Consider the following 22,419-nt stretch of genomic DNA (forward strand, 5'->3'; position numbering starts at 1 on the left):
TTAGGCTCCTTCCGTACAGTGAAAAGCAGGTCAGCCCAAAACCTCGCCACTGGAATAAGACCAATGGCAGCGCCCCTTCACCCTGGGGTGCAGATGCCCCATCAACCGGGATCAGGATGGGAAAGTCAACCCAGCCAGTAGTAGAAGCGGTGGGGGATTTGGCTCTCTAGCCAGCCACTGATGTTTGGGTTGCAGCCTGCGAGTCAAGTCTCACCTGGGTGGGCCTTCTTTCTGGGCCATGGATGGGCACAATACCAGTGGACACCTGCTGCTCCTCAGCAGATGGCACCGTTTCAGGTAACTGGCCCTGGCCAACCCCAGGGAGTGAGGTTCTGGTCCAACTGCTGCCACAGGGGCAGCCTCCAGCCGCAATGCCCCAACAGGTTCCTGCCCAACTTCAGCTGCAGGGAGCAGAGCCGCGAGGGGAGCTCCAGCCCCAAACACCTACCCAAGCACTCGTGCAAGCCCAGGCACCAGCCCCACCAGCTCCTGCGCCCCCTCGATTTTGGGCAATATTTGATGGGACCTTTTGGAAGCTAGCCTACTTCCTAAATCGAGTCTAGGCACACATTGATCAATTTGGAGATCAATACCCTCCCGACCAATAGCTGATTTCAGCGATAACTGACGGGATGAAGGAGAAACAGCCGAATGGGTAGCGGAGCTCCACGACGAGACATCTCCTGAATTAGAAGATGCAGAAAGGTTCATTCAGCTGATGCGAATCCGATTTAGCAATTGGCCCAACAAGTGGAAGCAGAAGAGCAGATCCAAGTATTGCGCCGGGCTGGCCGTCCTTTGAAGGAATTAGTTTCACCCCCATTGAAAACCCACTGTGGAAAGCTTGCTAGAAGATCTTTGGGCTGCCGAACACAAATGAAGCAAGCCAAAACGCTTCCCCCCCCAAAAAAAGTCTGCAGGAGCAATAAAATATTATCGGTGTGGTCAACATGGGCACAGAGCAACGGAATGCTTGGCCTCAGCCTCAATCCCACAAGTGCACACCCAAGCCGCCTGTGGGACAAAAAAAGGCCCCCGAAAACCACCCAAAAAGAGTTATCTCGCCCAACAAACAGAAGGATCCAATCCCCAGCTTGAGGAGACTCCGCCAGATAGGGAAGCCCCTCCCAGTTCAGAGGAGAAAAAAAGCAGCGAAGACGACCTGATGGTAAGTGCACCATTCCACCCCTTGGCCATCAAAGCCAAACTCATAGTGCCGGAGACAGGGGTAAAAGGGAAAGTTGAGGCAGTTGTGGACAAGGGCTGCACCCGGTGCTTAATCAGCACGTCCATCGTAGAGCAGCTGGGCAATCCCATTTGGTTTCAGCAAGTAAATGGGAATGCTAACTGGAGGGGCCCTAGCCAAGCTAATTACCGACTTGGTGAAGTTGCAAATAGGGCGCCACTATGAACTTCTCGGATTCATCACAGCACCAAAAACGAATGGATCAATCACCTTGGGGCTTGTGTGGTTGGACAAATGGGCACCTACTACAAGGTGGGAGGACGGCGTTTGAAGAATTAAAATGGGTCTTTGCCAAATAACCCATTTTGCAACACCCCAACCCAGAACAGCAATTCATAATCCAGGCAGATGCCAGTGACTGTAGTGGCAATGCTGTTGCAAAAGAATAAAGAGGGAGAACTCTGGCCATGCGCTTATGTCTCCAAAAAAACTCACCGCCACAGAAAGAAGGTGGCCATTTGGGAGAAAGAAACCTATGTGGCCCAGTGGGCGCTACTCTCACCTGGAGACATTTTCTAGAGGGAAGCGTACCATTCGAGGTCTGTACTGACCATAAAATCCTCAAAGCCCTCAAAAGCCCCCAGAAACTGTCTCCAAAGCAAGATCGCATTTCAGAAGGTTTAAATTCGAACTGAAGCACATCCCAATAGATCGCAATAGATTTCATTGTAGAACTACCAGGCAGTGGCGGAAATAAAGTGATTTGGATAGTCATTGAATTATTTTCCAAGCAAGCTCATTTCATTGCTTGCTCAGGCTTACCATCCGCAAAGAAGCTAGTGAAGAAGATTTAATAACCTCTTGAAAAGTGATTATTGGGAGAAACTGTCTCTTTTACTTTCTGTCAGATCCCTAAAAGTGATACTGCCATTCAATTGGGAGGAGGGGAGCCTCAGGGTTAAATCATTAGCTACCTCTGTAACAATTGAGTTTTACAACTTTACAACTGGTTTCCTGTCACCGGAAGACTGAAGGTCCCAACATCTCTGGAGGGATGTTTATGATAGCCATGTGGGATGTCTTACTTTAATGTCTAACTAGAGATAGCCATGGGAATGTGTGTTTTATTGACTCCCAGGGCAGAAGAGTTAAGGAAGCATCTTTACACTTGTGTATTGGTCAGAATCTGCATTCAGACAAAGGGGAGGGGTCATTATCAGCTTAATCCCATTTGCATGGCCTAAAGGTTTTCAGATGCTGCTTTGCCTCTAATGGTTTCCATCCTGCCTGATTAAAGGTTCCTTTTGAAATAATCTGTTTCAAGAGTCTTTACTGTCTCAAGTTAGGAGAGGAGCCATTACACTTCCATTTTTAAACACACACACCTGGATCGGTTGACAATCAGCTGTTTTTTGTTTAATGTTGGATGTAGAGCAGGGGAGCTATTTACTGGAGGAAGAAGATTCACTGCAGCGTGGGAACCTCAGTGAAAGTGATAATTGTCTAATACACAAAGAAAGGAGAGAAAGTAAAGAACACCTGGAAGGTGTCACTTGACCTTGATTTGGTTTTAGTAGGCAATTTGGATGTTTGGAAATATCTAATGAGATTTTTGAAGATTTTTAAGACAAACTGGATTGCAAAAAACTAAAACCCTATTAAAACTGCTTACTGGAAGAATTTGGGCTTGAAAGACTTGAAGAAACTGGGTGGGCTAATTTGGACTTGGATTACTAATGATACTTGACAGAACATCTGATGAGGCAGAAGAAGAAAGGTGATATAAGAAAAGGAAAAAGGAAGAAAAGATAAATAAGACTTTAAAATTTGGACAACTGGGCAGGTGTAAACTGGAAAATGATAAAGATTGTAAATGATCAATTTATAGCTTTTAAGGATTATAAATTTAGGGGATTTAGAGGTATAATTCTGGGCTTGACTAAATTTTATTAATAACTGGCTTCTTTAGAGTTTTTAAATATTTGGACACAGGAATCTTAGTGGTATATTAAGCAATTTTTATATTATTACAAAGTGAATCAAATAGGAGATAAGACGTATGAAGAAATGTTAGTGATGCTTAAAAGTATTTATGAAAATGTGACAAAGAATCATAAGGAGATGATGGGGTTGTTCAAAGATAAAGATATGTAGAAGACCCTCAACAAATGGTGGAAAAGATGAACATAATATTCAGAAGACAGATGAGAAATTAGAAGGAGTGGTGGAGGAGACAAATCAAAATAATTTACAAGACAAAAACACTGAAGAGACAGTAAGAATAAGTACTAAGAAACAAATAGATAATTCTTTAAGAGTTTACAATAGAACAGAGGAAAAAAAGGAAGATCTCCCGAAAATATCTTGCAATACAGTGATTGTGTTAAAAACTAATAGAAAAAAGTAGAAAGTATAATAAAAGTAGTATGCATGTTGACATATGATACAATTTATTATAACCACAAATATATTAAGGTTAGGAGGTGGAAGAATATGATTAGGTACATTTAAATGTTTCATTACCCGTCTTTCTCCAAAAAGAAGGCCGGGTCTTATTTTCTTTTGACCCCTGGAAAAATGGCTAGGCCTTCTTTTTGGAGGGGGCTCTAATTACTGACCCACCTTGCAGCGGTGGCATCCACAGCCCCGCCCAGCAGGAGCCAGCTGCTGGCCCACTTCCTCTGCGGCTGCTTGCCGCCACTTCCAGGCACTGCCCCGGCCTCCGAAGGTGAAAGGAAGGCCAGGGAGATGCGTGCAGGTGGCAGCTGGCGGCCACGGAAGAAGGCAAGGCAGGTGTTGGAGTGTGCGAGGCCTGGTAAGTAGGGCAGCTCCACCCCCATCCCCACCCTAGCTTATTTTTTACCTGTGTGCCTCGCCCCTCTCCCTGCACCCGAGTGGGCGGGGTGGTGGTGGTCTTAATTAGGGATAATTTTGTGGGTGGGCTTAATTTGATCGCATGTGCTCAAAAACATGATAGGGCTCCTTTTCAAGGTGGGTCATATTTTTTGAGAAACATGGTATTATTAACAGTATGTAAAAATATATTGAAACTTATAGCTTTCAAGGAAAATAAATTCAGGAGAATTGGAGATATAATCCCGGGACTGATTAAATCTTATTAATAATTGGTTTTATTAGTGTTTCTAGAAAATTGAGATAATGGAATTATGGTGGAACATTGAATAAAACCTAAAATATTAGTGATTCAACAGGGAACAACAGATACATCGTATGAAGAAATGTTATTGTCTCTCCTCCTTTCCCAAGAAAGTATAGAAGACTCTTGAAAACGCGGTATTTCAAAAGGAATCTTTTATTGAGAAAGTATGAGATAGCAGGATAGATGGAACAGACTCTAAATTCCCTCCCAAACCAAACAGTTAGAAATAGGAGGGCTTTAGAACCCCTCCCTCCAGCCCGAATGTGGATTCAGCCAATCCATAAGGTGGGAAGATGCCATCATGGCCCTAAGGAGCCAAAGTCGCCCTGGAGGGGTGATGAAGAAGAGAGGGATCTCCTTGTTGATTGCGGAAGAGCGCCGGCTGTCCCACTGGGGCCAAGGTCACCCTCCCGACTAACGAAGGAGAGAGATTGCCATTATGGTCGGACTGAAGCTGTGGTAACCGAAGAACCGCTAACGAGCTATTGGTGAACAGAGCATTGGAACTGCATAAGACTATTTTCAATTTCTACATTAAAGACCTATCCTTAAATAAAAGTGCTTTTTTTTTCTCTGAAAGAAAGACTCTCCAAAGCGTAGAAAAAGCAGTGAGTTAATACGCAGAGATCGACAACAGACCCAAAAGAGGAATGAAACTTTAATGGGAGACTATTAAGCCTTAAAATACAGAAAGACCAGACTAGAACTTATAATACTGTGGAAAGTGACTTAAACCTTTAGATAACAATATCTTTTGACTACTGGAAGAACCTTATAAAGAGAAATGAACATTTTGATTATTTAACAATCGGCTGCTGTATCTTTCGCTTCAAGGTTGGAAGTTAGAACTGGGGTGACACCTACTGGTGAAAAAAGATATTATTCTATTACATTGCTGGGAAAGACCTTGGCAGAAAGCCAAAGGGAGAGGCAAACAGCACCTGGAAGATTGTTTTCTTGATCTAGGCAATGTTTTCTTTTGGAAACTTGCTGTGGATTATGGTTACTGTCGGTGTTGCGAAATGGCCTGGAGACTGAGAGAATTGGTCTTTTTTTACGTTTGCAAGAGCGGATCAGTGGAATAACCGGGAGCTGTTTAGAGACTATGGGAAGCGGCCTCTTGATTTAGATTTTGGATTAACCTGGTGGCCCATCTGGATTTACATTAACACTAGCAACCTCCAGGCCATTAAAGCAAAGGTTAATAGAGGCAATGGCACAACAAGGAACAGCAAATCCATTTCAGAAAGAAATAAAATGATTGCAGGATTGGAGAAGAGCTGATGTGGTTCCCATCCTCAAGAGGAGGGGGGGGGAAAACAGAGCCAGGAAACTACGATATCTGGGAAGATTCTGGAAAAGATAATAAAAAAACAAACCTCCTCTACACATCTAGAAATAAATGAAGTTATAACTAGCAGCCAGCACGGGTTGGTTAAAAACCGATCAGGCCAAACCAAATTTATTTCATTCTTCAACATAGTGGCTAGATTAGTAGACCAGCAAAATGCTGTGGAGATAATATACTTCAGCAAGGCATTTGATAAAGTGCATCACAGACTAATTCTTAGTAAATTAGAACAATGTGACAGCATCACTACCAGATGGATTCATAACTTGCTGACAAACTGCACACAGTGAGTACACAACAAGCAGTGCTTAATAGCGCTACATTCACGTGGAGGGAAGTAACAGCAGGGTGCCATAAGGTTCTGTCTTAGGCCCAGCACTCTTCCGTATCTTCATAAATGACTTAGATGAGGGAATAGAAGGGGAACTCATCAAATTAGCAGATGGCACTAAGCTGGCAGGAATAGCCAACCAGAAGGCAACCCAGGGTCAGAAAAGACCTTGACGGGCTTGAACAGCAGGCCCTCGTCCAACGACATGACATTTAATGTAGAGAAAAGTTTTACACCTAGGCAGGGAAAAACCAAAGACCCGTGTAGAGATTAGGTGAAACCTGGCTCAAAAACAGTTAACTGTGAGAGGGAGTCCTGGTGGGCGATGACTTAAACATGAGCCAGCAATGTATGGCAGCAGCCAAATAAGCTAATGCAATCCTTGGTTGTATAAATAGAGGCACAGAATCAAAATCACTTGATGCATTAGTACTGCTTTACAAATCCTTAGTAAGGCCACCCCAGGAATCCTGCATCCAGTTCTGGCCACCCACATGACAAAAAAAGATGTTGAGACTTTGGAAAAAGTGCAAGGAAGAGCAACTAAGATAATTAAGGGCCCGGAGAGAAAAACGTATGAAGACGAGCGGTTGCAGGAATTGGGCACGGTCAGTCTAGAGAAAAGAAGGGCTGGGGGTGACATGATAGCAATATTCCAGTATTTGAAGGGCTGCCCCAAAGGAGGTCCATTGTTTTCCAAAGCACCAGAAGGCAGGACAAAAAACAATGGATGGAAACTAATCAAGGAGAGAAGCAACCTGGGATTAAGGAGTAACTTCCTAATGGTGAGGACAATTAACCAGTGGAACAGAAATTGCTTTCAGAAGCTGTAGGTGTTTCATCACTGGGGGTTTTTAAGAAAAGACTGGACAGCAACCTGTCTGAAATGGTATAGGATCTCCTGCTTGAGCAGAGGATTGGGCTAGAAGATCTCCAAGGTCCCCTCTGGCTCTATTTTGATTGAAGGAGGAGTGGAAGTCCCATTTCCCATAGTTCCTTGGGTGCTCTGAAAATGTTTCACATTTATTGTGCCCAAAGTTGTCTTTTACAAAACAGGCAGCCATGTAAATTTCTAAGTAATTTTTTTTAGTCCCATCTACTTTAGAGGACTAGAGCTTAAACTCCCACTGAAATCAATATTAGCTTAAGCATTTGTTTTCTGAAATGTTTCTAATATCCAAAGTAAAATGAAAGAAATATTTATATATAACTCACCTTTAAGGTTCTAGTTGGAGCCCAGCCAGTGCCATCAATAGAATGTTCTCTTAACAAACTGAAAAAGATAACAAAATATTATCTTACAAGGACAATTCACATTTTTAAATATGCTAGGTTTTAGAAATGCAATCAAAACATGCATATTCACTTAATAAATACTATAGACTAATATTTTACAAGTATTGCCAAAGTATGTTCACATTATAAAAAGTTGGGAAAGCATCATATCATGGCATTTATATCAAATATTGGTAGTCCTCGACTTACAACCATTTGTTTAGTGACCGTTCAAAGTTACAAAAGTACTGAAGAGAGTTAGGAGTGTTTCTCACGTTTATGACTGTTGTAGCGTTCCCATGGTGACATGATCAAAACTCAGATACTTGACAACTAGTTCATACTTACGACAGTTACAATGCCCTAGAGTCACGGGATGGGATGTGATTTGTCGATGAACCTTCTGGCAAGCAAAGTCAGTGAGGAAGCCAGATGCCTTCAACAACTGTTACTAACAACTGTAAAGATTCATCAGACAACTGTGGCAAGAGAGTTATAAAATGGGGCAAAACCCACTTAACTATTGTCTTGCTTAGCAACAGAAATTTTGGGCTGAATTGTGGTCATAAGTCGAGAATAACGCGTATGAACAGATATATAATTGTATCTTTATTTTTAAAAAGATATGGAGCTATACCTGATTTCTTCAGATGAGAACTATTGAAATAATCACTATTGATAGGGCTTTTGTTCTTCATATTCCTCATAATCTACCTTCTTGCTTGACTATTACTCTGTTAAACCTGACTATTAGTCTGTTATCATTGGTAGGATAAAGAATATCTTTCTTATGTCAGCTTCAGTTATTTGAACACTAGCTATCGCTAGCCCTCTTAAGACTGAACAGAACTGCAGAAAATCTGGTAAAAAGAAGGGAGGAGGTATCTGCTTTTATATTAACAACCAATGGTGTAAAAATGTCCCTATCCTAAAAAAAAAATTGTAGTGTGGATTTAGAGACACTATTCATTATTTGCATACCCTATTACCATACTGGTGAACCGATGGCACGTGTGCAGGAAGTGGCACGCAGAACAATTTCTCTGGGCACACGGAGCCATCACTGTTGCTCTTCCGGGTTCTGGTGCGCCCGCCGGCTGGTCTTCACGTGCACCGGAGTGCCAAAAACTGAAATAGTGGCTGCTCAGTGCACATGCGCATGCCGGGAAGATGATATTCCGGTTTCCGGCATGTGCATGCACGTCGGCCACCTGGTCTGGTTTCTGGCGCTTGCATGAAAACCAGCTTGCGTGCACAAATACGTGGAGAGGGAATCCCGGCGGTCGCTTCCTAGGGAAGAGAGCTGTTGGCCAGGACGGGCGGGCTGGGCTTCCCACCCTCCCCGACTGCAACTCCCATTCCACGTGAGGTGGAAGGAGCCCAACGAGCCTCTTTCTCTCTCCCATGCCCTGCTAGAAACCCCCTCTCCACGTTCCGCTTGGGCCTTGCACCCAGTACTTAAACTAAACGGGCGCCTCCATTGGACTGGCCCAAAGCAAAAGTAGCTTGGCTGCTTCGCTTCCCCTTGAGCACAAAGGCGGTGGAATGGAGCCTGCCTGAACTCCCGATACAGCCAGAGCCCTTGCAAGCCAGAGAGAGGCAGTCGCCTGCAGAGGATCTGGAGCACATTCTTCCTCCGGGAAGAGAATCTGCCTTTCTCTTCATTTTCATGGGCTCAAGGCATCCAAGGACCAAAAGGTCCGCAGTTCGGTCGGGGTGAAGAGGAGCGAGAGAGGGCAAGCCTGCAAGGGGGTGCAGGTGAACTTGCCCTGTGCAGCGTTCCTGGTGCCTTCAAAGCAAGGCTAACTTGGTGTGAGTCTGAAGTGGAGGCCATGCGTCCATCCTTGTTCTCTTTGACCTCTCAGCAGCTTTCGATACCATCGACCATGGTATCCTTCTGCGACGACTGCGGGAGGTGGGGGTGGGAGGCACTGTTTTGCAGTGGTTCTCCTCCTACCTCTCGGACAGGTCGCAGTCGGTGTTGGTCGGGGGGCAGAGATCGTCCCTGAGGCCCCTAACATATCGGGTGCTGCAGGGTTCGGTCTTACCCCCCCTACTATTTAACATATACATGAAACCGCTGGGCGAGATCATTCGGAGGCACGGGATAAAATACCATCAATATGCGGACGATACGCAACTGTATCTGTCCGCCTCGTGCCAACTCAATGAAGCGGTGGACGTGATGAACCGGGGTCTTGAGGCCGTTAAGAACTGGATGAGCGCTAACAAACTGGTACTCAACCCAGACAAGACCGAGTGGCTGTTGTGTTTCCCTCCCAACAATTTGGCCAATATTCCATCACTCAGGCTGGGGGATCAAATTTTATACCCCTCAGATAGGGTTCGTAACTTAGGAGTCCTCCTGGATCCACAGCTGACTTTTGACCATCATTTGTCGGCTGTGACCAGGGGGGCTTTTGCCCAGGTTCGCCTGGTCCGCCAGTTGCGACCCTACCTGGAACGGGAGGCCCTCGCAGCAGTCACTCGAGCCCTTGTGATCTCTAGGCTGGAATACTGCAATGTGCTCTACATGGGGTTGCCCTTGAAGTGCATCCTGCGACTGCAGTTAGTTCAGAATGCGGCCGTGCGAGTGATAGTGGGCGCACCGCGGTTCGCCCACATAACACCCATCCTCCGCGAGCTGCACTGGCTACCTGTTGATCTCCGGGTGCGCTTCAGGGTGTTGATGACCACCTTCAAAGCACTCCATGGTAGTGGATCTGAGTACTTGAGAGACCGCCTTCTGCCGATTACCTCCCTCCGACCGATTAGATCGCACAGACTGGGCCTCCTCCGAATTCCATCCGCCAGTCAATGCCGACTGGCGACTACACGGAGGAGAGCCTTTTCTGTTGCAGCTCCGACCCTGTGGAACGACCTCCCCGTCGAGATACGCACCCTCACCACCATCCAGACCTTCCGCACAGCCCTTAAGACCTGGCTATCCCAACAGGCCTGGGGATAGGTTTCTAAATTCACCCCGCCCGAGTGTTGAGTGTTGAATGCAAGTTGTGTTTTTATCATTTTATTTTGTTCACATATTGTTTGTTTTTGTATTGCACCTCCTTCCCTATGATTGTAAGCCGCCCTGAGTCCCCTCAGGGAAAAGGGTGGCCTATAAATCCTAATAAAATGAAAAAAAAATGAAAGTGGTTCATGGGGGAGGGGGAAGTGAGGCCCCAGAAGAGCAGCGGCTGGCACTTTCTATTATTCTATTAGGCCTTTTCTATTGGAAGGGAAATGGTAGGGGGGGGATTGTATGGTGTTAGATGCTATGTAGCCAAAATAAAATTCCTTTCTAGAAAGTCAAGGTCATCGTTTGTTTCTGCACCTCTGCACCTGACTGGAACTGGATGGGTAGAACTGCCAGCATGGCAGTGGAAGGTTGGACCATGGGATGGACTTGTGGGTGTGGGTGCCAGATCGTGAACTTTCAATTGGCTGGAGGAAACCGGGAAGCTTTCAGATTCGGGTTTCCCCAGATGTGCCAACATGGCTCTCTTAATAAACTGGAACTTTGAGCAATACTTTGCCTTGGACTCTGATTTAATTTTGGATACTATTTGGAACCCTGACATTAACCCGAATCTCCCTTAAAATACTTCACCAGCTGTCCCAAAATTCGGGGTGCTATATGGGTCCTGAGCCCCAGCATCGACCCGAGCTTGGGTGGCCCAAAGCCTCAGTGAAGATGGAGGAGGAGAAGAAAGCCACGGGGAAAGCAGCAGATGACAGATCGCCTGTCTATGTTGAGACCATCTATGTGCCTTCCAAAGCCGTGGTGGAAGCCGTGGAGAGGGAACGCCAGCTGGGAGCCAGGCGCAAAGAGCCAGCCCCTAGGCCTCCCTTGCAACCAGAACTACCTCTGCAAGATGAAGCCTCGGGATTTACCTCCCCTAAGGAGTTGCTGCTGGAGCCACAGGGGGGTGCGAGGGCAGCCTTGACCCACGAGTGGAGGGGACCAAAGTAGACGCCAAGCGAGCGCTCCGATGATTGGGGATCCCAACCAACTTCATGCAGTCAGTCTCTGACTGGCCTCCCAGACCAATTCGGACAGCTGAATGTAAGTGGAATCAGCCCATGTTCGCCTTCCCGGGTAGAGGCTCCGCAATGTACTGGAATGGGGATTTAGGCTCCTTCCATACAGCAACAAAAGGATCAGCCCAACACCTTGCCCCTTCAGCAAGACCATCGGGAGCACCCCTCCTCCCTGGGGCACAGATGGCCAATCTCCTTCCCCCACCTGCCACCCCTTGCTAAAGGGACAGTGGGGAAAGGAACCAGGCAGGCTGCCTTTACCATTGAGGCGAGGTGGGTGGTGTTGGGCCGCGAGGCGCGCCTCTCACCTTTCCAAATCCCTCGCGTTCCTCGCCATTGTGTCCAGGGAAGCCCCTGGTAAAACAAAACCCTTCTCAAGAAGTTTGATTTAACTCACGAGAAGGGGTGTTCTTCTACCAGCGGCTTCCCTGGACACAATGGCGAGGAACGCAACAGAGCTGGAAAGGTAAAAGGCGTGCCTCGCTTCTCACCTGCCCCAGAAAATCATAAGCCCTCCCCCTATAATAAGCCCAAGGCCATATTTTGTGCAGCAAAAGAAAATAAAACCGTCTTATTGTCGGGGAAACATGGTAGGCATTCCATTTTCTTTTTAAACTTATACATGCTCTTCACCCACCCACCCCCTTTACATACATATTTGATAAAATAATAATAAAAGAAAACTGAACTATTTAAATAATGAATTACCTCAAACAGATTTCCCCTGTCTCTGTTATATTTGGATGCCAGATTCTTGTCAAACATTTTACCTTTGGAGGCTGTCAAAGAATAAAAGAGAGATTACAGAGATGACATATATGAAAGGCAAATTGCTCCTTCTCTGTCTCCCTACCTTCTAGGCATTGTGTATCTCAGCTCCATGAAGATACATGAAAGACAGGCAATTCCTATCCCTGCCCCTCCTAACATGTTTTTTTCTTAATTTTCTACTTAGCTATAAAAATCGAGTATTGGGCAAACCATGCATTATTAACAAAATAATAACAAAGGTTTACATATATCAAATTAGAAACATTTTAATGTCTCTCACTTGAGCCAACTCATACAGTATTATTAGGAAACTAAATGATATCTGATGGATACAAATCAAGTTAGCACTGGGCTCAGTTCTGATTAGGGTGATCTGATTTCTGACTTCTTTAAACAGAGCATCCATTCCCTTAAAGATTAGTGAAAACTTATTTTAGAAGTTTGGAAAAAATGGAAACATTTTTTGCCTCCTTACTTTCCTTCTGTACCTTCATTCCTAAATCATCCTTTTTTTAAAGCAAATGATAGTTCTGTTTAATATAAGGAATGGGAAGATACAGAAATTTATAGCAGAATTGCAATTACTAATGTGTTATATATGATTTTCATAAGATTCATCAGAAACTCTGAACAAAAAAATTGGCCATGCCATTGAATATGGTAATTTGTACCAATTGGAATACACTTGCTAACAAAATCTAGAAGAGCTACAATTTATATTGTCTGTTCTAAACCTTTGGGTTATCTTCATAATAAGTTTTGATGACTTGATAAAATAAATTTAACAAGTATTCTGTACTGCAATGTAAAAAACCCAAATTATCTTCCGGGGGTGGTGGTGGTGGTGGTTTAAGATTAAGATTACGATTAAACAGAAGCTTTGGTTTTAATTACAAATAAATGAAGTAGATGAATATAAGTTTTCATGAGTTTTAATGGGCTTAAGTGACCAACTGTTGACTGTGAAGGAATAAAGGTGCTTGACTCACTTGATATTAAGATGTAACTTCTGATCAGCTCTTTTGCACAAATCCTACTATTGGTTTAATATCTATATTCCTTAACATACATAAATTGATACAACAGAAGAAACTGATTCAATTGAGTTAAAGGAATTGATTCCATTCCTGCTGTTTTGTCTGAAAAATTAACGCAAGAGTTTGGAAAACCCTCCAATGAAGGATAAATTTATTGAATTAGGATTCATGCTATTTTCATAATAAAGTTTGTACAAATGTTATTCCATGCTAAAAATATAGATGTTTTAAATGTTTGTATTTCTCTTTAAAATCACAAAAGTATTAATAATTAATTTTGAATTAAAATATTTATAATTTACAAATAATTTTATGATTTTCTTCCAATCTCTTTTTAAATTTATTTATCTTCATAGAAGACAAACCAAAAGAAAAAGTGAAAGAAATAAGTGTGAAAAAATTTAAATGAGGGGAAAAATTAAATATTATGAATGTCTTCCAACAGATAATTAAAATTTTATTTTCCCTATTCCTCCTGAGATGCAATACAAGTCTCTTCAGCCTCTCATTTAATCCACGTATTTCTTAATCTTCAGATCCATAAATCATAGAACCTAGAATAATAGGGTTGGAAGGAACCTTGGAGGCCTTGCTTTTCTGTGAAATTCTTATTTTTGAAGATCATTTTATTTTTATTTTAGCAAGGACATTCAGAAAAAAAATGTTTTTTCTCTGATGAAACCACTTTTGCCATTTCTGTAAATTCTGGCTTCTTCACTATCCATTCCTCTACTGCCGTGATTATTTTTTTCATTTTCTCACTTACTTTTTTTGTCTTGTTTTATTACTTTTAATAAACTGTACCTTTGTTTTAGTTTTACCCTGAAGTTCTGTTTCTTAATAAAAAATTTAAAGGTAACCTAACAAAGCAATATGATCTGGGGTTTTTTATATAAAAATGAACACATTTGAATAGGCCTATGAAAATGTTTATAGAATGCAAAACTTTAAACTCTCAGTTATAGGATACCTACAGTGACCAACTTTTATTTCATTTATATTCAACATCTACATGAAGTCACCAGGTGAAGTTACCCATCAAGACAGGGTCAGGTATCACCTGTCCACTCTTGACACCCAACTTTGAGTGAATGAAGTGATGGTGTCCAAAATACTTTAAGGCTGAAATACCAGAGGTACACGGTAAGGTTTAATACTGTAAGGCATGAAGGTTCAAAGTTCATAAACCCACCGGCTTGGAACAGATCTCATCTTCAGTTCTAAACAAAGAAATATTCCACATCTAGAATTGTTGTGTAACTTGGGGATCCTCCTGAGCTACAGCACTTGCTTAATGAACAAATGGCAACTATGGTTAAGAGAATCTTGTACAAAAATTATCGTATTTTTCGGAGTATAAGATGCACCTTTTTTCCTCAAAAAAGAGGCTGAAAATCCGGGTGCATCTTATACATCGAATGCAGCATTTTTTGCTTCCTGAAGCCCCGCCCCCTTCACCAAAATGGCCGTGCATACCCTTATGGAGGCTTTCAGAGTTCTCCTGGGGGGTGGAGATGGGCAGAAATGAGCAAAAAATTGGACTTCCCCCCCCAACCCCCAGCAGCACTCTATAAGCCTCCATAAAGCTATGCACGCACTTTTTTTTGACAAAAAACAGGCCCATTTTGGTGAAAAACGGGCCATTTTTTGCTCTTTTTTACCCACCTCCACCTCCCAGGAGCACTCTGGAAGCCCCCCAAGGCTATTCATGTCTTATTTGGAAAAAAAACGGGCCCGTTTTTGCAAAAAACCAGCCGTTTCGGGGAGGTTTGCAGAGTGCAAAAACTTATTTTTCCCCCCTTTTGGAAAGCTCTTTAGTTAGAGTGATTGATGAGAATTACATATTGACCAAGTGCTGTGCCAGCAGAAACAAAGTCTTAGGTGCTGCAGGTTGTCAGCGATTTCCTTCTCCAGCACATGGATAGATACACCTGGAAACATCTCCCTACCTACCTACTGTATTTCTCTCTCTATCTCCCTACCTATTTTTTTATTTTAGTTTGCCTCTTCAAAACCTGGCATGGGAGCCAATCCCACTCCGTGATCCTTGGGCCTCAGTGGTCCCAGGGAAGACCTTTTCTCTGAGCCAGCCGTGGAACAGGAGGACATTCCTGCACCATAACTCTTTGTATATGTAGTGCAGAATCAGTGGGCGCCACCAGGAGCTCTCTGAAAGCCCCCTAAAGGCTTACGTATGGCCATTTTGGGGGGGAAGGGGGTGGAGCTTCAGGAGGGAAAAAATGCTGCATTCAATGTATAACCCAGATTTTCAGCCTCTTTTTCGAGGAAAAAAGCTGCGTCTTATACTCTGAAAAATACAGTGTGTTTGTCCTGAAGAAGGGAAGGCTTAGGAGAGACACGATAGCAGTGTTCCAATACGTAAAGTGTTATTATAGAAAAGAGCACGCGGATTAATTTTCCACAGCGTCCAAGCATAAGACAAGAACCAATGGGATGGAAACAGTGAGAGATCCAAATTTTAGATAAAAATAATGTTCTGAATATGAGAATCAATCAGCGGATCAGCTTTCATGCTGAAGTCATGCGATCACCGTCATTGGACGTTTTCTAGAAAAGACTGGACAGCACATGCTGTTGAGAAGGATTAGAGCAAAAAGAAAATAGAAGTGTCTCTTGTGCTGGCTCTGTAATTGATGTTAAAAGAGCAATAAGACCAGAGAATCTAATTATCCTGATGAAAAATTCAAAACTTGTTATCTGAAAGTCAGGTTCCAGCCGGACTACCAAATGAAAAGCCTTAAAAATAAGAAACCTCAAGTTCTACTTAACAAATGGTTCAAGCGTTACACCCACGGCTGCCATCAAAAGTAGTTCATATGATTGGTTGGAAATATCAGGGCCGCCCCTTTCAATAATATCTCTCAACATGAGGCACCAAAGTAAGACTTTTTGTCTTTCTAGGACAAAATACTACTGAAAGCAGTCCTCAACACTTACATATGAGTTCCTAGACGCTTCCAGACTATTTCCTGGAGAAATTCCAAAATTTCACCGATTTTCTTAACGGAGGACACTTGCCCATAGTCCTAGACCACATGAGAAAGATTTTCCAATTGACCTTGTGAAAGAAGTATTCTAGATAAAGCAATGTCTTAAGAATTTGATCTTTAATCACAACTATTCAGTTCCCAAGCTGTCAATTGGAAGAGACTGACAACCCTTAAGGGAGGTTCTTCCTTTCTAGGAGACTTGAAAGTCCACTTTAGTGAGACACAAATGGTTCTACTGGAATTGCCCTCCTCTTTATGCTTCTGAGTAACCTCTTTGGCCACCTGGGCATTTCAGCACCTGGATTTAGAAACAGTGTCAAGAAGCACCGAGCTCTCTCCTCTTTCTCCTCCTCCTCCTCCTATCTTAGCAGCTGCCGCGGGAGGAATAGTTCATTAGCAATTGCCATGGAAACAAAAGTAGCAGGCGCCCCTGCACCACACTCCGCCACTGCTGCCGTTCTTCAGTCCTTCTTTTCCTTCCTCTTCCTCTTTCTCCTACCTCAGCAGCCCCCTCAGGAGGAAAAGCTAGTTAAACAGTTGGGCGTTTGTTAGCAGCTGCCACAGGAGTAGAAGTAGCAGGCGACTCCAGGGTGCTACCACAGCTGCCATCGTTCTTCAGTCCTCCTTTTTCTCCTTCTTTGCCTCCTCCTCCTCCTCCTCCTGCTTCCCTTGCGACTGCGCCAGGAAGGAAAGTTTATTAGCAGCAGCAGCAGCCATGGGGGGGGGGGAAGTAGCGGGTGCCCCTGCACCGTGCCCCCCCCTGCCCCTGCCAGTCTTCAATCCAAGCCTGGCTAAAGAGCAAAAATTCTAAAAATGGTCTGTGGAAGGACTGCATCAAGCTGATTTCTGTTAACTATGCCTTTAGTATCACCGTGTTCCCCCGTGTTTCTTTTGGGTCCCGAAATAAGCATTCAGGCTTATTTTCAGGGCGGTCTTGTTTTCTTGATGTGCAGCAGGCAGCGCGTGCAGGAGCCGATGGGAGTGGGAGCACAGCTGCTGCTGGCCCCACTCTCTCCGCCCCACTGTCTGCTTGCCCATGGCCGCAACGGGCCACGTTCTCAGCACACCTCGGCCCTGCCTGCTTGACCAGCTGCTACTGGGACACTTCTCAACCACGGCAAGCACCATGCTGGCCTCACAGTGGATATTCGCTTTCCTAGCAGAGCACGTGGGGGTCAGGGCATGACGGGAGCTTGGCCCCAGTTTAGACTCCCTGGGGCAGAGCCCAACACTTGCGAGAGTCTCGGGGAGAAAAGTCCCTTCACGTAACCCAGACTCTTTCAGGTGGGCAGGAAGCCCCCTCCCACCATGCAGCAGTCTGGTTGAGAATTGAGCAGTCCTGAGAACCGGCGGGACACGAAACTTTGGCTGGCAGGGGTCTCTTTTGCACTACTGAGCACCAGCCTGCACACCTATTCAGTGCTGCAGGCACTGGGCTATAGGCTTGGCGGGCGCTGCAACTCTCATGCCTGCTATGTGTGGGGTAGCTCCAGCAGGAGGTAGTGTAGGCTGCTGGGTAGCAACCGGGCAGAAGGCGAGGCGGCTGTAAAGCTGCTGCAGGCGACCAGGGACAGCTCCATGCTCGTCTCCCACAGCCAGCACGAGAGCTGCAGTGGCCGCCAGGGCCTGAAGTGCGCCGGACTCAGCATAGCTGTACCCCGGCACCAGCACCAAGTAGGTATGCAGGCTGGTGCTCAGCAGCCCAAACACTTGACAATGCAGGCCTTGCTTACGGTAGAAGCAATGCACAGCCCGTCCCTTTCAAGCGATCATGTGTGTGTGTGAGTGAGTGAGAGAGGGGAGGAGGGAGGGAGGAAGGGAAGGGGAGGGAGGGAGAAACAGCGGATGGGACACCCTTTCAAACAGCGTTGCCTGCAATTCTCGTTACTCCCCTCTGCTGTTTTTTTCTCCCTTCTCTCCCTCTTTCTCTCTCACACACACGATCACTTGAAAGGGACAGGCTGCACATTGCTTCTACCATAGGCACGCTCTTCCCTCAATCTTCCGGAACTGCAACTCTCGTTACTGTGAGAGGCTGCACGTTGTGAAGAACGAAGCAATGCAGTGGGGGGGGGGGTAGAGGACAAAACAAGGCAGGGGATACAGAGCTGCCCACGCGTCCCACACCAGCTTACCTGAGGGCCCTTCAGTCAGGCCACCCATGCCAAACCCTCACCCCACCCCAAGGCAGCCACATCCCTTCACTGACTTGCTTTCCATATCCGTTCTTTGCCGTATGCAGGGCAACAAAAGGAGTCGGTGGGACCACAGTAACAAAATAGTTCAGACCTTCCAATTTCCCAAATACAAAAAAAGATCTTGCAAAGTTGGAAGGAGGCGTGACGCTTGCTGCGAAGCTCATTGCACTGGTGGACCCACTCATGGCGAGACTCGTTTCGCCAGTGGAGCTGCTGGCCGTTGGATGCTGCGTGGTGTGTTGTGCCGTTGCGCATGCAAGCAGCTCAAGCAGTGTGTCAGGCTTCACAGTGTTCTGCCACGAGTGGCTCCATTGGCGTAACGAGCCTCGTGGCGTTCTTCCACAAGCAGCTCCAATGGCGTGATGAGGTAAATGGGCGCATGGGGCACCTTCAACCCCCAACCCCCCCCCTGCCATAGCTTGATTTTTACACCTGGGCTTTACCCCACCTCATATAGCCAGGCAGTGGGAGGCAGGGATCTAACTGGGACTTATTTTGGGGGTAGGGCTTATATTAGGCGCAGATGTGAAAATCAGGCTAGGGCTTGTTTTCAGGATAGGTCGCATTTTATGGAAAGACGGTTGCTATCAATCCAATCCTGCCCAAACTAACTTCTTTAAAAGGGACTTTTCTTCCACTGTATTACTGGAGATTAGAAATTGCTAGTTTTTCTGCTGTTTGCCCCTGGCTGGAGTTGCCTCTTTGAGGATTGGGCAAAGGTATCCAGAATTGGGAGAGCAAGGCAAGGACTTGAACCATCTCTTTTGAAAGGCTGCTTTAACTTCAGATGAAGAAGGTGCAGGATTTTGCTTGCCTGCTGTGTATCAGCCAACATAAATGTCTTGCTACCTGCCTGAGCTGGAAATGGAATTTCTTGTCATCAGAAGCTTTCATTTCCCTTCCTGCAAACTCCCAGAATATACGGTAAGTTTCTGAACCATTAAGAATCAAGCGGAGTTCTATTTTCTTTTGGAAATCTTACAGGCTTTACCCAGAGGTGGCATTCAGTTGATTCTCTCCTGTTGGGTGGCTGCAGGGGGCTCTGCCCACCCACCCCGACATAATGCAAGAGCACTGCGCATGTGCAAGGGTGGTGCGCACGTGCAGATGAGACGAGTGCAAGTGAAGTGATCGTGCGTGTGCACGCACTCACATTTGTGAACTGGCAGGGAAGGTAAGCGAATCCCACTTCTGGCTTTACCTTAATCTTCTCTTTTCTGAAGAAGATTGTGTTTCTGAAAATAGAGAAGATAAAACTCTGAGGGATACTTAGAGAAACTTGGCTCAAATAATTCCTGCTTGAAATGAGTCTTCTTCATTGGAAATTGTAATTTGGGAATGTAGAAGCTATTTTTGGCTTGGCAACTTGTTCTTTTGCTGTCCAGAAGTGGTGGGGATATCTCCTCTGTGTCCCTGCCTATCACCACCTCTGTTTGCATCCTGAGGCATAGAGTTCCCAGCCTATGTAAGGAGGGATTAAAATGCAACCTTTAGGCTCACATTTGTCTTCTGAGCTGGTTAAGCTTTTGTGTAGACGGTCAGGAACAGCATTTCCTTTTGTTTACTGGCACAGCATCCATCAGATGAGCTGTGGATTGAAGCCAGGAGATAAAGACCAGCCAACCTGCGTAATCTTTGGGACCCTTCAGTAGCTGTTGCTAAACTGATCAGTTGGAGATCAAAAGGAAGTCTTGCTATATTTGAAGTCTATAGTTGCATTCTGCTCCAAGACATAACAGCCTATTAAGTTAGGGGGCATTTGTGAACAATTGTGAAAGAATGAAGCCAACAGAAACAGAACAGTGGAGCAGCACAGAAAAGAATATTGTTATTCTTTTCAAAAGACAGATTGGTCAAAGTTTAGCCATTCAGAAACTCCGCCGAGGCACAACCGCTCTGCTCATTAAGTTAATCTGGGAACAATGCAGTGAAATGATTCAAGACTGGGCTGCGGCTACGTCTTCTAGGACAGGGATGGTGGTGAACCTTTTGGGCACCGAGGGCCCACACTGGAATGTCTCTGTGTGTGTGTGTGTGTGCGTGTGTGTGCGCGCACTGGAACCCCGGAAACCTGAAGACCAGCATGCACACCGCCCAGCTGGTCTCTCCAGACACACACAAAGACCAACTGGCCGGCACACGTGTGCGCACCAGAAACAGAAGAGCAGCTGGCGACAGTGCGCCTGCCCACAGAGAGGGAGGGTCCTGCATGCCACCAAGGTTTGCCATCCAGGTTCTAGGATGTCGTCCTCCAAGGTGGAAAATGTATTTCAAGAGTTATGGATAAAAGGACTGTTTTTTTTTTAAACTGCCTAGAATATATATATATATGACTCCAAATGAGTCACCCATTTCAGTGACTTATTTCTCACTGTTGGCTTGGGCTATGAATAATCCTAATTAATGTTTCACTACATGAATGTTCTTGGTTTTTAGCCATCTTGTAAGCCATTTTCTTCTATAGTATCAATTATTACAGCCTCTGGTTTTCAATCTAGTTTACATGACAGAAGACTGATATCTAAATTTGGTTACAATATACTTATTGTGACATTTCAATAGAGGTTTGTAATTTCAAGCACATTGACCCAATTAGTCTCTGTGTGCTTCACATTTAAAGAATTTGTGTTAAACAAATGACAACATATAAAAGCAAAATTAAAATATGCAACAAACTCACTGAAACACTATCTCCCCCCTCCCACCCTGAAATTACAACTTAGTGTAAGGATCCAAGTCTCTCAAAATCACATTCCATTTTAAGCATTTTTACATTTAAATTTATTAATTTTCTGTTCTCTGAATTTGTAACTAAAAACTAATGAAAAAAATGAAATGCTGTTTTCCTATTTAAAAAATAGTGATGCTAGATAAATAATATTAAAAGTGCCAGATCATAATGTAGTGGGAATTCTATTTCCATACAACACAGATACATAAAATGTACATACATTATGAACATTTAGTAATAGAATTATCTTTAGAGAATACATGCACATTTAACACCAAGCAGTTTTGTCTTGATAATTAGAAAATTATATTTAAATCTTACAAGATTTGATTTAGAAAAGCACTCTACGCACTGAAGTTTGTCTAAAAACATGACTTTTCTTTTATAAATTTTATTTTCTATGACAGAAAGCAACGAAACAAACTGAGGACACTTAAAAGGATTGGAACATACATCAGAAAAACTTGTATCATGCTAGCATTAAGTACCTTTGTCATTCCTATGAACTCCCTGAGACACATGGAAAAACAGAATTATAGGGCTGGAAGGGACCTTGGAGATCTATTAGTTCAACTCTTTGCCCAAGGCCGGAGACCTAGTACCATCTGGGACTGCCCAATCTTTTCTTGAAAACCTCCAGTGATGAAGCATGTATTTGAAAAAAAAAACCTAATGAAATAGTACCTTTTTTAAATCAATAATCTTGGAGAAATTAAACAATCTTAATTACTTACAACCATATTATAGGCATCAGGAACCTCTATTTCAAACTGAAATGTTCCATTTCGATAATAACCTTCATCTGTTGAGAGAAACAAACTATATGAAATTCTATAGAAATATTAGTTTGCATTTTCTAAACAGAAATAATTCTAATTTTGATAAGTAGCATGAGTTAAGTTTAGCCAACAAGAATTGAAAACACCTGCTTTGTTTTATCAAAGTAGAACATTATAATGGGCCATGAAGGCTACGGAAGTTCACAGAATATGTATGTATGTATGCAGGAAACAATACAATAACATTAAAATTGAAAGTCTGGTGGAGGAGGAGCCAACGTCGCGACGATATGGGCATGCGGTCTAGATGCTCTGAGACTGCAGCCAATACTTTTGCCGCTGGGTGGTCCAATCGGACCTAAATCATCCTGAAGAGACGGTGAACAGGAAGAATATGTCTTGCTGACCTCAGGGATATCCTGCTCATTGTCAGGATGAACCCTTATGAAAACAAATGAGAGAAGGATCAGAGATGCTAGGGAGACATAAATAATGACAATGAGTGATGGCCAATCATTTTCAGATCAAGTCCCTTGTGAATCATTTTG

The 22,419-nt window shown here is 44.2% G+C and overlaps 1 protein-coding gene across 4 annotated transcripts in view; it reads right to left on the reverse strand.

Moving 5' to 3' along the window:
- Window positions 1-22,419, reverse strand: part of UBE2F (ubiquitin conjugating enzyme E2 F (putative)) — a 68,131-nt gene that overhangs the window by 22,785 nt on the left and 22,927 nt on the right. For all 4 annotated transcript variants that reach the window (XM_087706190.1, XM_087706181.1, XM_087706164.1 and 1 more), the window contains 3 exons: window positions 21,827-21,894; window positions 12,053-12,123; window positions 7,244-7,301 (listed from right to left, as the gene is read on the reverse strand). In XM_087706190.1, the coding sequence (XP_087562316.1) occupies window positions 7,244-7,301; window positions 12,053-12,123; window positions 21,827-21,894 (197 nt within the window). The remainder of the gene's footprint in view (window positions 1-7,243; window positions 7,302-12,052; window positions 12,124-21,826; window positions 21,895-22,419) is intronic.

The sequence above is a fragment of the Thamnophis sirtalis genome, unplaced genomic scaffold, assembly GCF_051295495.1.
Source record: "Thamnophis sirtalis isolate CommonGarterSnake01/CBP01778 unplaced genomic scaffold, rThaSir2_p1.2 scaffold_1, whole genome shotgun sequence".
NCBI classification, from domain to species: Eukaryota; Metazoa; Chordata; class Lepidosauria; order Squamata; family Natricidae; genus Thamnophis; species Thamnophis sirtalis.